The following is an 18111-nucleotide window of genomic DNA, read 5'->3' on the forward strand; positions in this document are numbered from 1 at the left end:
CCAGTGAAAGTTGATGACTGACAGGCACAGCTCCTCCTGGAGGATCTGCTGGGTGTATGTGAAGGCCCAGATCTGGAGGGGAAGAAACCAAGGAGGGTCACATTAGGGTCCTTGGAAGCCACCACTGGTGGGATACTACTGTGTTCACATGTGATGATATTGCACAGGTTGGTAAAAAGCACCGGGGGAGGGGACAGCTAGCAGGAATCCACTGTCAACAAGGTTACCTTGGAAAATGCTACTGAAGAGCCAATGGAAGAAATACATGAGGTAAGTGCCAGGGAGCAGAGAGCATCTAACTGCTGAAGAAGCCCGCACACTTCCCTGCTCTTCCGTCAGGGCGTGAAAGTGCTGGCACAATGTCAAGGTGTAAACCTCCAGGATGTTTTGCCGAGGCCGAAAAATAGAGATATCTGCCCTTTGCCTTCGTCATGGGGCAAAGAGAATAATTCCTGAACTGGATGACTTGAAGGAGAGGACCCCATTCAGGGCTGGATCCCTTCGCCTCTGCCCACCAGGTGGCCCTCAGCCTCTAGACCAAGTCCCTCATCAGCAACTTCTCCTTGGCCCAAGAATGAAAAAAGGGTCCCTTAGCTGGCCGGCCCCTGTTCTAGGACATGTCTTACAAGCTGACACGGTGTTCACCTGCTCCTTGCTTCGCAGTTCCCCTAGCTCATGCTGGCCACTTCCTGGCCCTGGTCCTCTCCTGCCCTCCACTATCTACTGACATAGTCGATGTCTTTCTGTGACTTGACTTGTTCCTCTTCCTTGCCCACAGGTTTGGGTCCTTCTGCTGTCCCCACCAGAATGCTGACTGCTGCCTTTCCTGATAGCAGGAAAGGGATCTTCTGGGACCTTCCCTTGTCTCTCACACCGGGATGGGGCCACCAACCCAGTGGGAGTCTCTGTTCCCTAGGGTTGAGTCCTGCCTGTGGATTTTTTTGGTCCCTTTTCAAAAGCTAGTGTTAGAAGAAGACCTAGACCAGAAAGTACTCCCTGGGTAGTAGATGGAAATATAGATGAAAAAAGACGGGCTGTGATTTGAGAATCCTTGAATGGGTACATGGGGGTTCTTCATACATCTGTTCCTATACCTACATACATATTTGAATTGTTTTTATAGTAAAAAGTTATTAAATGTACTCTTTGGGATATATTGAGAAGTTCTCCTGTGGCCTTGCGACTGTCACTATTCTACATATACCTTTTGCCTTCCTCTAGAATAAGCGGAAAGATGCGGGTAGGCACAGAGACAAAACCAGGATGATACTGCTGATAATGGCTAACAAGTATGGGGCACTTATTGTGTGCCAGGTACTGTTCTGGGAGCTTTACACAGGTTAATTGAATTTTCATGAGAATCCTCTTAGGTAGGCACTATTATCATTCCCATTTTACAGATGGCAAAAATAAGGCTCAGAGGGGTTATCCTTCCATCAGCTCTGCTTTTGCTGCTGCTGCCACAGTCATGGCTGGTTCTGGAGGCCTTTGATTCAAGTCCGATCACAGGAGATGTCGGTCCCTGAGATCCTTCTTCCAGGTTGTGAATATTAAAACTATGAATCAGCTCCACTTTGACAGGAGATAGCTGGCAAAAGGTTTTCCTTTGGCCAGTTCCCAGTGGCAACCCCATGAGGAGGGAAACAAAGGTCGCACGCACCCCATGTTAGGACTTGCGGGGGTGGAGCAGACCAGAGAGCAGGCCCCTCCCCTAACGTTGGTGGGCACTGGGGCGGCGTGGGAGTGGAGGCCCACACTCAACGGACTCCGTATCAGACCAGGCTCTGTGCGTCGTGAACTATCAGCCTGAATATCTCTGCTTGGTCACTCCTCTCTAAACTGTCCCCGTTGGGCCTAGGTATGTGCGAGGGACAGTCTACCTCAGGAGAACAGTCCCAGGGATGAGATTCATATAGATTCTGAAATCAGACTCAGGCCATTCATGTGGGGGGAATTCTGGGGTCCTAGACATCTAGAGTGTGATCAAGAAGGTGGGAGCAGATCTTGGGTGTTAGTTCAGAAAATTCCTCGCTTTGTTGGGAAGGGGGAGAAGGGCCTGGGGTCCAGAGTCAAGGGCAGGGCTGTCCAGGAGGCATTTGCTCAGGCCCAACTACCACTGCCCTCAACCTATGATTCTGCCATTGTCTAGAAATGAGGCTAAACATACAGTCACCGATGTGGAAAGATGATGAGGGTGATCCCTCTGTCCCATCACCCCCACCACACAGCTTGCAGTGAACCATGCCTGAGCATCTTCACGACAAACCCTGCAATTATCCTATGATCACCACAATAAACTGGCTTTGAACTTTTTATGTTAAAAGCATGAACTGCTTCAACATAAAAACTTAAAATATACCGTAATTTCTGAAAGCCCATTTTGGCATTTCTTCTTTTTTAAAACCCTAGGGGCTTCAAAAACTGGAAGTGCTAGGGATGGCATGGGGGACGGGTGGGGAGGGGAGGTTCTTTTGACATCCACAAATGCCTTCCAGGAAGGCATGCATAGGGTGCACCCCAGGGGCTGGGGCTGAGGTCTGAGGAAACCACCTCAAGACCTCCCAGGGGAGAATGTGCACATGCACAGATGGGGCTCAAAGCTCTTCCGCTAAGTGGAATTTCCATTAGTCGGTGCTTTACTGGCATTGAAATGGTTCAGCCTTACAATCTCCCAGAGAAACACAGCTCCCAGGTCACATCTGCAGGAGAGGAGAGAGGAGAGGGAAGCAGAACACAGGAGTGGGGTGCAGGGGAGCAACGAAGGTTTTCCAATTCCCACTCTGCCGCCTGTCAGACTTCCCAGAATGGCCGGTGATGAATGGGTTTATTAAATGAATCCTGGAGACAGAAATGGACAGAAAAGGAAGGCAACAGTGGCCGCTCAGGCTGGCCTGGCCTCCATCGATGAGCACTGGAGCGTCTGCTGACGGCTCCATTTGGGGGACTGGCAAAGTCACTTCCATACTCATGGAAGGAAACCAGGGGCTGTCTTGGAGGGGGGTGGGTGGCCTCGGTACCACTGGGACAGGCCGATAAGGGGCTGAGGTGGGGGGAGTCCTCCCCTGGAAACAGGTAACTGAAAGTGTGGGGGGAATGGTCCAGGCTGGACAGCTTTGAGGCAGTCTGTGCTGAGGAAGCCTCTGGAGACAGCTACTGTGGTGGGAGAAAGGACTGCCTGGCAGTGGGGACAGCAAACTTCTCTCTAGTAAATGCGGGTCTGGCCGCAGCTGTGAAAGCTGGGATGAAGGGAGCCACAGCGCCCGGCCTGGGGCTTCATGTCTCGCACTGCATGGAGAAGCAGAGACGAAAGATATTCTTAAGAGGACATAACTGAAGGAGCTAAGTTCCGAGAGAGGCAAGCATGAAGATGAGTCAGGGATCCAGGCACAAGGGCTAATCTTAGAATGGTCCAGGGCCACCTCTAGGAGGCAAGAAGCAACCAGCCTAAGGCAGCAGTTCTCAATTCAGGGTGAGGGGATTTTGCCCCTATCCACCTCCCCAGGGGACACCTGGCAGTGTCTGGTGATATGTTTTGATTATATGACTAGATTTGAAGGGGTGGTCACTGGCACATAGTGGGTGGGCCAGGGATGCTGTTAAACATCCTACAATGCACAGGACAGTCCCGACAACAAAGAATTACCTGGCACAAATCATTAATAGTGCAGAGGCTGAGAAACCCTCTCCTAGTCTTAAGGCCTTGGTGTGTGGAGGCAGCAGGCCTGTGGCTGAACCATGTTCCGGCATCACTCATGTATGACCTGGGTAGCTCTACTCAACTTCCCTGAGCCTTGCCTGCTCCATTTGTGAAATGAGGGTACATGGTTCATGGGGTTGTTTGAAGATTAAATAAGATGATGTATGTGGAGCGTGTGGCCCAGGTGCAGACTCTCTGCGAATAGTATTTTTATGACATGTGGGAGGAAGAAGTGGCTGGGTGAGCCTAGAGAAACAGTCACACACGGAGAGAAGTTAGGAAGCTGTGTTTTCGTTAACAGAGAAGCCCACAGCATTTACTGATGGTGGTGAGTTTCCTGTTCAAAAATTCTTCTGAGTGGGGAATAGTAAACGCAGAAGAAACACTGAATGCAAGGCCGCACTACTGGTTATGCTGTAGTTAGAGAGCCGAAATAACTCATTTATAAGGGGCTCTTCAGTTCTAGCTGCATCACATTTAGTGTCTATTTAATCTTCATAGCGACCCCAGGAAGTAGGTAGGTTTTATGGAAGCGGGGACTGAAGTCGATAGTTACTCTGGGCAAAGCGAGGAGCAGACTCTGGGCTTGACTGTGACCATGAGACCCCCCTGGTGAGATGAGATCTGAGCTGAGAGTATCCAGGGCCACCACCTGGCCTCGAACTGCTAAGGCCACACCAAGCAGCACACTCGTCCATCAAACACCCTTAAAGTGCTGCAGACAAGGTGTCTGGAATGAACAAGTGGGTTCAAGTGAAATTTTAGTTCATCTGACCTCTTGAGGCCTTTGGATCCTTGAAGGATCACCCAAATGCACTGACTACCGAGGCTTGAATCCTGGTTCACCCGTTTATTAGCCCTGTAAACTTGGGTGAGTTACTTAACTCGGCCCCTCAGTTCCCTCATATGAAAAATGAAGATACTATCAGTCCCCACAGCGGAAGGTCACTGCGAGGAATAGATGGGTTGACACATATGTGTGTCCAGAACAGTGCCTATCACAGAGCAAGTGCTAGTTCTTGTCTGCACGTTGACTGTGATGATGGAGGAAGCTAATAGGAAGAGAAATGGCCCTAGAGGTCTTCCTTTAGAAAACTGCCTTTGCTTTGCCTCCCAGGACAGGCAGTTGCAGTGGGGCCATTCCCAAGGGTACGTTAAGAAAGCTCAAGGAGGAAGGGTGGTATCACGCAGGGAAGGTGACGTGCCGGCAACCTGTCCCAGGGCAGACTCACCAAGAGGTGCCAATGTGAGTCCACATTTAGAGGAAGAACATTTATATTCATCTTACCCTCCCAGGGTATCCAGCCACTTGCATGCATACTTCATAAGCCAGTAGCCTAATCTGCTGAGGATACAGTCAGGAGTTTTTAATTTGTGTGGTTTCCCTTTCTCTAAACTGGGATAGCAACCAGGTTGGTGTATCTGTCTTCCTTCTACTTTCCCAAACATCCTGGGACTCCAATGAAGTTAAGAGGCAACTTAACCTAGAGGCTTCTTGGGCTTCACTTGTTTACACACCTAGGATGTATTTCTCTTGCCTTTCACTCAAGGCATCGTCTGCCGACATCTTCAATACACACTCCGATTAAACATTTTGCTTCCAAGGTTGACAAGTAAGCCAAGAAAGGAAGGCAAGGCAGGGTGAAGGATAAAAGGGGCTGGAGGTGAAGCAGGGGTCAGAGCCAGCATCAGAACCAGAGGAAAGACATGGTCTGATAGTCTCTTTTCAATAATGAGGACTCCTTTGTGCCTGGTGACATACCACATGGACAGTGAGTCGCTAGCTCTTGGCTTCCACCCTCTGGTGCTTTCACCCCAGATATCTAGGACCTGGGAATCCCTAACCCAAGTGACCTGAGCCTGATTTCAGGACCTGTGTGGATCTCACCTCTGGGTCTGTCCTCCTGAGGTAGACTGTGTCCCTAGCACACACCTAGGCCCAGGACGAACAGTTTAGAGGGAAGTGACCAAGCACGGATATGCGGGCTGGGAATCCATGATGGGGGACAGCCACGATGGGACAAAAGTGGGGCTGTCCAGGCTGGAAGCCAGCATTGCTTGTGTCCCCTGGTCTAAGTGGGGGCCTCCACTCCTACGCCTGCCCCAGTGTCCATCAATGTTAGGGGAGGGGCCTACTCTCTGGTCTGCTCCCTGCAAGTCCTAACTTGAGATCTGACCTTTGTTTCCCTCCTCATGGGGTTGCCACTGGGAACTGGCCAAGAAGAATCTCTTACCTGCTATGTCCTGTCAAAGTAGAACTGATCTACAGTTTTGATATTTACAGCCTAGAAGAGCATCTCAGGGACAGACATCTCCTGTGACTGAACTTGAATAAAAGGCCAACAGAACCAGCCACGACTCTGGCAGCAGCAGCAATAGCAGAGCTGATGGTATGGCGGCCACATTTTCCAAATCCTGCCTTCACCACTTACTAGTATATAATCTCTCCAGGACTTGGTTTCATCACCTGTAAAATGAGGATAATCGTAATACAGTGGTCCCCCCTTAACCACAGAAGATACGTTCCACGGTGCCCGAAACTGCGGATAGTACTGGACCCTGTGTATCCTATGTTTTCTCCTATCCATACACACCTTTTCACTAAAAGGAAGCACATTATGGCTTCTCTCTGGCATATCTAAATTGCCAGCATCACTACTCTTCTGCTTTGGGGCCGGCATTAAGTGAAATAAGGGTGACTTGAGCACAAGCACTGAGATAGCGAGACAGTCAATCCGATCACCGAGATGGCTACTCAGTGGCTAATGAGCAGGGAGCATATGCAGTGAGGTGACGCTGGACTAAGGGACGGTTCACGTCTGAGGTGGGGCACGATGGCCCAAGGTTTCATCACACTGCTCAGAACGGCATGCAATTTAAAAACATATATGTTGCTCATTTCTGGAATTTTTCCATTTCATATTTTCAGACCACGGGTAACTGAAACCACAGAAAATGAAACCACAATAAGGGGGACCACTGTGCCTACTTCCCAGGGTGCTCGAGTCACTTCCTTGATATGGGCTCTCAGAGACAGGAGAAGTGCGAGCCGAAGAGAGGGTTGAATGAGTCACATGAAGGGATGTGAAGGACGGAGGGGCAGATGGGACTCTCTCTGGACAGGCCAAGAGGCAGGACAAGTAGAGAGATGTAGGAGGAAAGTGGCAAAGCAGGGCGAAGAGGAGAGAACTGCTCGGCGCCATGATTCATTAGCAGAAAAGGGGTGGGAAGCAGAAAGATGGGCCTGAGTTCATGTAAAAAGGAGGAGCAGATACTGAAAGAGAAAGGTAATATATGTCAATCCTACCAAGGCGTATACTACACACACACACGCACGCACGCACGCACGCACACACGGAGCATTATGCTGGCTGAAACAGTCCGGGGGATTCCCGTCCGTCTAAAATGGGTTTAACAGCCTCAGAATACTTGGACACGCATCCCAGTCCCGCTGTTGGCCGCTCCAGGAGAGAGGGCTGTGTGTAATCCAGCATCACCCCGCCTTGCAGCTCAGCATGCGGCCTGCTACCTGGTGCACCATGGACACTCGGTGTCATCTGTTGGAGTGGACTGAACATCTTTCTATCTCAGCGTGTTCTTCCATTATCCTTAACTCACATTGCTGCCACACGCACCCAACTGTTCACTCCGAAGCAGAGAGGAGTGACAGCTGGGCACTATCTTCTAGAAAAATTCTTTTCTCACTCGAAGATCTTACTATGATAACCCTTAGTTTCCCACAGAGGTCTCCTTTTCCCCCACCTTTCTCAGGCCACTGGAAGATCGGCTGTGGTCGGTACCATTTCTCTCAGGTCAAATAAAGGCCTGGCAAGCTCTCCCTGGGGCCAAGCTATTGGGGGGCTCCTCCCTGAGACCCAGAGATCCCATTGCTCCCTTCCTCCCACTTCCTTATGCAGTCGACAATGTTAAGTACCAGAAAAGGCTCTACTCTGCTGGACACGGACCAAGAAAATTCCTGTCCCAGAAAAAGGGGGACGACAACATTCTGGCTGCTGGGATCCCCACGAGCAGTGCCCACACATTGATTCAGAAGGGATGTGTGTCACCTACTCACATTTTTCTAAATGCCACTTGAACAGATTATGTCATTCCCAGCCAGCCTGCCATACCGAAAGCAAAACCGATACCTGCTTCCTTTTCCTATCTGACTCAGGCAGCCCCCTCCTGTGTGCTGCTGGAGCAGAGAGATGGTTCTTGGGAAAGTCACAGCAAGCTGGAGGCTGGTGCTGAGAAGCTTCAAGCACCAGGCTGAGAATGTGGATTTTTGTGGTAGACAATAGGGAGCCACTGAAGGCTGTATCGGGATGGGGAACAATGGTTTGATGATTGCATGCCAGATGGGGGTGAGGGGCAGGCACTGAAGGCTGTGGCCACAGTCTAACAACACAATGATTCCCAACTGGGTTATATGTGTGCCCCATGGGCCTTTGGTAAAGCCTGGGGACAGTTTGATTGTCATGATTAGGAGTGCTACCGGCATTTGGTGGGCAGAGGCTAGGGATGCTGCTAGATAGCCTACAGAGCACAGGGCGACCTGACTACAAAGAATTATCCAGCCCAAAAGGTCAACAATGCCGACTGAGGAATGCTGACCGGGCATGAAGAAGTGACTGAAGGGTCCAAGGACAGCTATTCTGAGGGAAGGGATGATGGGACTTGCAGAAACAGGGGTGCAGGAAAAAAAGGAGCCATAGCAGATGGGCCCGATAATCAGGATGAGGTTTCTTTTCAAGTCCTCGGGGAAGATGACCCTGCTCTTCATGCATATGTCGAGTGCTATCTCTCGGTGCTTCTACAGTGCCCTAGACAAAACTCTGCCCAGGACAGTTTATATCAGAACGGCTGCTTACATGCTTATTTCTGCATTCGATCCCTTGAAGGACCACAGAGGCCTGTGACCTATCCTTTCATCTCTGCATCTCCAGTTAGCAGAGAACGTAGATGTTTGTTGAGTGAATGAATGAATGAATTCAGGGATGGGTGGATGAAGATACAGAATTTGTGAATCGATGAAAGAGAGGAGGTTGCTGAAGCTGAAAGCATGGATAAAACCTCCAAGAAACCATTTATAGGGAAAAGAACAATGACCTGGGAACCTTAATGAATACTCAACCTAAGGCTATGTATGAGCGTCGGGCAGAGGAGCCAGCAAAGAAAACAGAGACAGAAAGAACGGAAACACGGGATCGCACAGTGCCACCGGAGCCAGGAGGGAAGTTAGGAGATGACTCTCCTTTAACGGATCTAGCGGGCCAAATGTTATAGACATGAGGCGGGCTGTGACTGTGTCGGTGACCTTTCAAAGAGCAGTTCTATCCTCAGAGGGGAGAACACTGACCCACAGGACACAGGGGTGTTATGTTGAAGAATCGAGGCACAAGAAAAACTCTCTCGTGACACGGCTCCTCCAGACCTGGGGGAAGCAGGAGATAGTGGAGGTGGATCCACAGGCCTGCTGAGTGCAGGACGGGGATGAGCGAGGGCCTTGCCCAGAGAAGGGCATGGAAGACGACGGTTACCAAATGTGATTGAGGCCTTGCCCTCCATCCTGGGATGAAGGGCAGACAGATGGAGGGATGGCAGATAGATACCAAATCTGAGGTCACTATCTGGAAATCTGGGTTAAATCCGTGGGGAGATTCACGAAGCAGGCATTTCATCCTGGAGCAGTGTCACCCAGCGGCACGCTTTCCTGTTTGCATTTCATATTTGGGAGGCAGGTGTCCTGTGTGCCCTGCCTGACTCAGCCCACGTCGGTTGAACATTGATGCCATACTCATTAAACTGCTAGTTAAAAGGCAATTTTCTATAAGCATAATGTTGTCTGATAAGATGTCTTTCGGAGGAATTCCATGCATTTGGAAACCTGGCGGAGTGAACCCAGTCCCAGAGTGAGGGAGAGTCTTGCTTCTCCTGCTCTGCTGCTGAGCTCTGGGCATAAGTGGACACCAAGTTTCATATAAAAGCAGGTGACGGAGGCTGAGTCTGTACACACGTTTGCAAATCCCCAGCCAGTTACTTACCTGGGACTTTATATTCTCGCCTTTGTTCTTTGCACAAGGGCTTAACTTGAGGTTGTAGACCTCTTGGTTCTTCTGCCTTTCAGACTCCAGGCACTTCTGCCTCTGTCGGATATTGCCCTTCTGGATGGAGGAATCCTGGGGGACTCTAGAGGACAGCCAGAGAGATGAGAATTCCCACCTCTTTGGATTATAACACTAGCCACTGGGGCAGTGCTTCGAGAATAGCAAGGGCGTTTCGCCCTGGGCTGTGTTACAATGACTTGCTCTGCTCTAGCGGGGAATAATATCCCTAGGAACAAGGCAGCAAGGAAAGACCCAGGAGCCTCAGGGTAGATGGAGCCTGGAAGGGAGCCCCCGCCAGCGCGTACATGTCCTCAGGTCATACCTTGGGGCTCAGGCCCTAGCAGTTGACAAATTCTGCTACTAGCTAACCTAATCCCTCAATTACTGATATCACTCTTCTTCCGGTTTCAGGGACAAAGGGGTGCCGATTCTTCTCAAACCTCTGTAATGCTTAAAAACCCTCATCCAGTTGGCCAGAGGCTGTCCCTTCTCCAGACCACTTCAGCTGAGGGCCTCTCACTGCAGCCACCAGAAGCTCAAACAGGAGGGCAGATACCTGAGTTCTGGATAGACATTCTCCAGGTACCACTTGAAGCTTTGACACTGAAGACTCCTCCTCAGGTCCAGTCTGCTCTCGATGCTGAAGGCAGACACAACAACAAAAACACAGCTGTGTCAGAGAGAGGCACCAGGCTGGGAAGCACAAAGCACAACCTCTGCCCACGCTCTGCACCCACAGATCTCTGGAGTGTGCTGGAGAAATTAACCGAGGCAGATTTCTAGAACTCCAGACAGAGCTATAGAAACACTTGGCAATATTTCACAATGGTGCGGTAATGACACCAAAGACGTGTTTTTACATGAAAATGGATTTGGGGGTTGTTTTTACTTTTCATTAAAAACGAGACTACAGGGTGTTACTAACTCACTGTCGGGACTCAGGCTACTTATTCACAAATCCCTCTCTGGATTCTGAGTCAAAATACAACCCCTGACCACCCTGGCCTCAGAGAATTCTCTTCTTTGGCTGGTTCTGGGACCTGGTCATGTATTTGTTCATCAAATATTTATCAAGCACTTACTATTGCCAGGGCATTGTGACCAATGTGGGATATAATGAGGAGCTTTCCAGCGACAGAGAGAGATCCATCTCAGTGTGGACGTGGGGTGGGCACATGGGGGGCTGTGGGAGCACCTCAGAGGGGTGCCCTTGCTTGTTGGGTCAGTGGTTCAAGGTGGTGATGCTGAAGGAAAAGCTGATGTTATCAGGACAAGCTGGAAGGTGGGTGAGGCAGGGGCTTCTGGTAGAGGCCGCAGAATAGCAGAGAGTGGTGAGTTCTCTGGCAGGAGCAGCGCTGTAGGAGGTGGACATATGTGCGTGTGTGAATGCTGTGTGTGGCGGGGAGGAGGGGCGTTGGAAGAATGAGTGGGATGAGCGATGAAGATACAGACCACACAGGGTCTTGTGAGGCGAGAATGTGGAGAAGTTTGGACTTTAAGGGCAATGGTGTCGTTGATGGCTTCTAAGCGGAGCATGACATGGTGATGTGTGCACTTACTGATGGTGAATGGGTCTGATAGAGACAGGGAGGTCAGTTAGGAGGCAGCTGTAGAAACCAGGGTGCTGATCATGCTTGCAGGGTAGAAACCAGGGTAGAAAAGTAGGGGTAGAAATGGAGAGAAGTAACGAGTTCAAGTCCCTCCAATTCTCTCCATCTGCTCCACTAGCAGCCATCGAGTTCCACTTACACCTTGTCCTTCCTGGGCATTCATGCAGAACTGGCCCTGCGCTGTCCAGTGGCACCGCCTTCTATCCACCTAAGACTGCATCGGACAGTCTCGCGGCACCAGGACTTCTGATGTAGCACCAGCCACACTTCCTCACCAGACTGTAACCTCCAGGTGGACAGGAATGACGTCGGTTATTTTTAAAATGCTGAATGTTCAGTGTTTAACAAGGACCTGGGTCACCAGGATGTGATGACTGCTTAGACATGAGGGAAGAGGAAGGGGAGGAGTCCAGGTTAACACCCAGATTTCTGACTCGGGCAACAAGACGCAAGGAAGAGCTTTCACTGAGATGGAGAATGTGGGACAAGGAGCAAGGTGAGGCGCAATGTGGATGAGTTCAGTTGCTTGGAACTTGTTGAGCTGGAGGAGACTGGGAGAGATCCAGGTGGAGATGTCCAGTTGATACTTGGATATAAGGGTCTGGAGTCAGAGGAGTGGTCCAGGGTAGAGAAAGAAATGTGAGCGTCAGCAGCACGGAAGTGGTGGTTGATGCCAGGGAGAATGTGCAGTAAGAAGAAAGCTTATGGCAGACCGCTGGGGAAGACCAACATATAAGGATGGAGAGAGGAGACGGCTGCAGCTGGGACCCAGAAGGGTGGAGCCTGAGCAACAGGACAAAAGCCAAGGCAGCGGTTATGGAAACCCAGAGATCAGAGGTGCACCATAAAGGGGTCAGGGTGGGAGAAAGCTCATACTAATGGGGTCACAAAGAGGATGGCGTGGGGTCCAAGGGAGTCATGGTGGGAGCGATCACAGGGGATGGAGGGCAAGGCCTCCGATCACAGACAGGGGGCCTCAGAGAGTGATGCAGGCAGCTTTTCACAAAGCTTGGCTCTAAAAAGATCAGAGGACAGGGTGTAAGTAGTGAACAGACCTGGAGTGAAGGAGAGTTTTTTGTAGTTTTCTTTCTTCCTCTCCCTTTTGAATGTTTAAGACGTAAGACACCGCATAAGTTCAAATGCTGATGGGAACCATGCAGTAGAGAGATGAGTGATCCCGGAGAGAATGGAGACACATGGAGGGCAAAGTTCCCTAGAACAGTGGTTCCCGCACCATCTGCACATTAGAATCACCTTGCGGGGAGTGTCTTTTAAAAATTCTACAGCTGGGGCCGTGCCCCAGATTAAATCGACTCTCTGGGAGTAGAGGCATTGGTAGGTGATTGTGATATGCAGGCCATTCTGGGAATCATCACCCTAGAGCCTTGCTCTTCAAGTTGAGGTGCTTGGACCAAGGGCATGGCATCACCCGTGAGCTTATTAGAAATGCAGCCCTACTGAACAAGCATGTACATTTTAACAAGATCCCCAGGAGGTCTGTGTGCACATTAAAGTTTGAGAAGCCCTGAGCCAGGAGGCAGGAGGAGATGAATTCAGGCAATGAGAACCCGATAAATGTTGATTTATGAGTGAACGCAGAAATGAAAGGTGCATCTGAAATACAGGTGGAGGGCTGGCCTATCATAGCAGGAGATGCACCTTGTCCTTAGAGATGAAAGAGACAGAGAGGGATGGTGCAGATACAGTGAAGTTTCTAGGTCGGTTTGTGTTGGGAAATTGATTCATCTATAAAACAGAAGGTGTCATCTGCTGAGAGTGAACGGAGTGGGTGGACTCGGTGGTTGAGGAGAGTGGAAAATGTTTCAATGGAGATGGTGGAAAAACTCTGGCCAGGAAAGACGGCAGGACCAGTAGGCACACAGAAGACCTCCCTGAGATCGATGGTTACAGAGCGTTAGCAGCACCAGCTGATATTTCCTAAGACTATTTGGCAGCCTGTGCACAGGAGAGGAAAAGGTATAGAATCAGGTTTACTGGGGGTTAAGAAAACTTCGCCTGAGGGAGTTGACAGATGCACAGCAGAGCAAAAGACCTGAGGACAATGTCTTTTAAGCTCTCTAAGCAAGAGAACAGAATCTAAGCCAGAGAGGAAAGGAATTGAAAGCGGGAGTAGATGAATGACGCCAGGAGACCGGAAGATTCCTGAGGGCTGAGACAAACACCTTGGGAGGCTCCGAAAGACAGAACTGGAGGGACAGCTTGGGTTAATGACTTCAGAGACGCATCTCATTTTGGCGGGGTCTGATTTAATCCTCCCAAGCAGTTATGGGTTTGGCTTATGCAGTGTAGACTGCAAAAAAAACCCATCTGCTCCACACCCTTAGTCTGACTGAGTGACATTTGTATGGCCAAAAGCCATTGGCCACTCTCCTCAACCCAAGGCAGACAATATCAACGAAGTTGCCATTTCTCCCTGCTCAAATTAGCTTTGGGTTAGGGAATGCAACGTCGTATAGTTTTAGATTCAGGCGGGTATGGTTTGGGCCTCATCCCCCTCTCACAGTGTGTGATCCAGGGCAAATACCTTAACCTGGAGACATCTCAGTCCTCTCATCTGTAAAACAGGAGTAACCACACCCACGCCGTAGAGTTCGGAAGGACTAATGAGATACCTTCTGTAATAGCATTTGGCACTTAAATCCTTTCCCTGAGCTCTTCTACTCCTGTGAAGCTGGAGCATTGCTGTAGGGGACATTTATATGCGTACCGTACCTCCAAGGAAGGAGAATTTAGTCTCAGGTGATTGAGAACTAGGAGGAAGGCACTCCAACCTGGAGGCACTAAGGCTGTTTAGTCTTACATCTCACCTTTCTGTAAAAAGCTGGAACTAGCAGTCCAGTGTACAAGGACAGCCCCGCCTTTTGAGCTGGTGGTCCAGACTGCCAAGTAGTCATTGCACAGGAGCTGCATCAAGCCCTGTACACCCAAAACTGTGCAAGAGCAAGAGGGACATGAATGAACAGCCACAGCCTGGGGCCCAGAGGGGCTTAGCAGCCCAGGAGACCAGCTGAGCGGACAGGACAAGCCTGTCAGGAGTGTTCCCCTTGGGCCTATGGGCTGGTGCTCTTCTTGATTCTGCACAAATCAACCAGCAAGGACACTTACTTTCCAAAGGGCCTCTCCAGGGCAAACGGCCGGGCAGCGTAATAGTACTGCTTGTATTCATCCATCCACACTTCAGCTATCCGCTTGGTGTTCCTAGGGGGGAGGGGAGGGGGTGTCAGGGAGAGGCTGAGAGGACCCACGGTGTACAGTTAAAATACACACCCATAAGCAGGTTGGCAGAATCACCCAGGTTGGAGCCACCGTGGTCCCGTGACACTATTCCCTCCAGGGTGCTGAGTCCAGCCAGGTCCCACTCAACCTCCAAAGGGTCCTTTTCCCCAAAACACAGGATTTTAATAGTAATGACAAACTCTTCCCCAAAAGGTAGGCACTAGAAAAATTACCCAGAAATTGAATTTCTATGACTCTCAAAAAAAAAAAAAAGTCACAGGTTGAAGAGAACCAGGAGAGCCTGGCACGTCCATCAGCACTGGTAACCAAGAGGGAGGGCAGGCCTGTGTCGGCCATCTTGCCGTGGGCCGTGCACGGGCTCCTACTCCAGGTGGTCCCCCTTTACACAGGAACATGCTGAGGTACCAGCTCTCCAAGGGGAAAGCCAATCACAGACGGTCTCCCCGCAGTCAGAGCAAATAGCTTGGTGCAGGTGTAAAGAATTCAGTAGTTAAGGCATCCCTGTCAGATTCTTAAGGTTTTTAAATCAGGTATTTGCTCTGAGTCTGACCCCAAAGGTCATGGGAAAAAAAAAAAGACAGAGAGAGAGAAATACTGAGACTGTCATCATTTAGCAGTCAGGGAGGCAAATACCAGGAAGAGCCCAGAGTAGAGAAAAAATACATCAAAGCAACCAGATGCCGGGAGCAGTGTGGGAGCAGCACCCGTTGAGGCCCTTGGACGTGAACTTGGGGTCTCGGCAAAGACAGTGTGCTCCTCCAGATTCCTGGCTCTGTTTGGAGCAGAAGCATTTGCTAGAGTGGCGTGTAAGCCCTTCCTGGTGGACCTGGAATGAGTTATGCACACACAGCCAAGTTCCCGGGGCACCAAAAGCAGTTATTGCCTTGCTGGGCCTTCCACAGGCCGAACCAGCAGCAAACTGGACGCTGCTCAAGAGCCAGCTGTGCCGCATCTCTCTAATCACTGAATGAACTACTGGTGGCATGCAGGACGCCCACTGGCCAGGGCCCAGTCTCAATGACAATGTTTCGGAGCCCAAGGCTCTGTCCCCTCATTCCCAGGCTGGCCCCATTCCACATCACAGCCACACTGTTCTCCTACACCAGAGCTCACCAGCTCACCTTTCCCTTTAAGAACCGGACAGCTGAGCCAGCCCTGCCTTCGTTTCCCCGCTGCCACTGCTCCTGCCCGCTGGGCATCTCACTGCCCCGCCCTTGCCCACCAGTTTCCAGGAAAGGTGTTCACTTCCCCACGGCCCAAACCCACACGTCCTCCCAGATGGCCGGGTCCGGATGTGACCCACAGCTGTTCATACGTGTGAAAAACCAAGGACAGAGAACACGGATGAGGAAGGTGACACCAAAGGAAGAAAAACACCCAACGAGGTGCTTAGCAACTCCCTCCCGCAAATGGGCCAAACAACAGGAAAAGTAAAGAAAAAGGGGAATAAATGGGCGAGTGAAGCTTTCAAATGAGAAAAGACAGGAGGATGAGAGCAAAGGAGAGAGGACGCTAGAGGGGGGAAGAAAAAAGAGAGAAAAAAGAATATACAGGAATGATTTTTAAGGGAGAGAAAGGTTGAAAGAGGAGAAATCAAGCAGAGGAGATGGTGTTTGAAGGGAGGCAGCAGGAAGAGGCATGTGGGCACCACTGGGTCACTGAGTCCCTGGTATCTTGTCCTTCCCCATGTAGGACACAAGAGCACCCTATAGGACAGGAGCTCAGGTGGCAGGGCCTGCCCCAGCCCGGACCCTTTCCGTGCACCGGTGAGGCCCTGGAGCAGGCACATACCTCGTGTCCGTGTCCGCTGTACCTCCCCATTCCCAAATTGTCTCAAGGACCTTTGCCCTGGTGACCCAGCCCGAAGGTGGGAGCAGCAGATCCTCTAGAACTCAGGGGCAAAAGAACGGTTTCCCTTCCCCTGACCCCAAACGACCCAAAATACCCAGAGCCCTGAGTTCTGTAGTGCCCAGTGACTTAAAGGTCCCAAGGCCACATGCGGGGCCTTGTCAAGCCTGGGGGGCCCCTGTCTAATGCTGGATGGGCAAGCCTGGCCTCCCTGCTTAGGCAGAGGCCCTGAGAGCATGACACGTGGCTCCTGATCACCCAGAACACTCCGAAAACCTACCAGAGAACCGGGGTCAGCCGCAGCCCAGCGCCAGTTAAGCCCTCGGCCACTGCCCTCCCCACGGAGTCCCTGGGACACGCACTTACTTTATATATGTGTTGGCATTTCCATCCGGGAAAACATATGGGTGCTTCTTCCGGAAGACGTGCCCCACTCGACTGCAAGGGACAATCTCCAGGCTGCCTCCACACATCCACACTCTGAAGGAGATCTCTGCAAGACAGCCACGCCCCCCGTCACAGCTCTGCCTCCCGGGCAGGTGGGGACACGGGATGGCAGCTTTGCGGAACCAGGTGCCAGGGAACACCCTAGTCCAAGAAAGTGTTGAGGACGGGCTACGCCTGGCCTCGGGTGCAGGGTTTAGAGCGGAGCGCACAGCCAGACTGTGTGCCTAACTGGCCAGGAAACCTGTTTCTCCACCCACAGACTGGGATGACAGCTCACACCTGGAAGGGTGGTGCGATTTCACACGGGGACCGCGGCCTGCATGGGGGAGAAGCACGTATCTAAATCAGCCCTGGCACACCGTCGGGGCCAGCCGCGATGCCGTAGGCTGGAAAAGAAGAAGCCCTGGGGTCTCAAGAGCACTGCTTTCGGACATGTGGCAGTTTTCAGTGCGGAAGGCATTACACTCGCGTGTAGGACCCCAGAGGATTAGAACCAGGACAGAGGGGAATTTCCATTCGAAAATATGGGAGAATTTGCTGACAGTCAAGGTCCAGGTAGAAGTGGCTGTTATGGAGTTAGCGAGTTTCACACTCGGACAGGCTAGCAAACCACATGGCCGGGATGCAACAGAGAGGACTCGTTCCAGGAGGCACCTGACAACGTGTCCAGGAGACCACTTCCCAACACCCAGACTGCAATTCTACCTCTCTGCAAGAGCACCTGAATCGTAGCCCTCCCTGGAGAAGGAAGATTAAGAGCAGCCATAGAATGTTCCGGAAGACTCAAAGCTGTTGCTGGGGCTGCTCCCCTGGGTGGGGATTTTGCACACATACCCATGTCTTCCTGGTTGGCTGCTGCTGCTGCTGCTGCAGGTACCCCAGGGAGGTGGGTGAGGTGGAGTTACCAGCCCTGGGATTGGGCTGGCGTGTGCATTTCCCCTTGGGGCCGCTTACTAGCAGGCTTGGAGCAGTGGTTCTGCCCCAGAAGGCAGCAGTGGCACACCGAGGTGGTGCCATTGTTCAGAACTGCCAATGCGTAGTGATAATAAAAAGCAGCACGACTGTTAGGCAGTTTTATTATTGCTTTAAACTTCTCTAGCCAGTGTACCCCCTTATTGACTGTAACCAGAGCAGGGTGTCCCCC

General features: G+C 51.1%; 1 protein-coding gene across 1 annotated transcript in view; it reads right to left on the reverse strand.

The window, feature by feature from the left end:
• The window catches only part of GALNT14 (polypeptide N-acetylgalactosaminyltransferase 14), a 187564-nt gene that overhangs the window by 1458 nt on the left and 167995 nt on the right, over positions 1–18111 (reverse strand). The window contains exons 10-14 of the mRNA XM_006910362.1: positions 16887–17013; positions 14541–14633; positions 10361–10444; positions 9742–9886; positions 1–72 (exon numbers count right to left, since the gene is read on the reverse strand). The exon at positions 1–72 is cut by the window's left edge and continues 72 nt beyond it. Coding sequence (XP_006910424.1) covers positions 1–72; positions 9742–9886; positions 10361–10444; positions 14541–14633; positions 16887–17013 — 521 coding nt within the window. The remainder of the gene's footprint in view (positions 73–9741; positions 9887–10360; positions 10445–14540; positions 14634–16886; positions 17014–18111) is intronic.

This window comes from Pteropus alecto, unplaced genomic scaffold (assembly GCF_000325575.1).
Source record: "Pteropus alecto unplaced genomic scaffold, ASM32557v1 scaffold61, whole genome shotgun sequence".
NCBI lineage: Eukaryota > Metazoa > Chordata > Mammalia > Chiroptera > Pteropodidae > Pteropus > Pteropus alecto.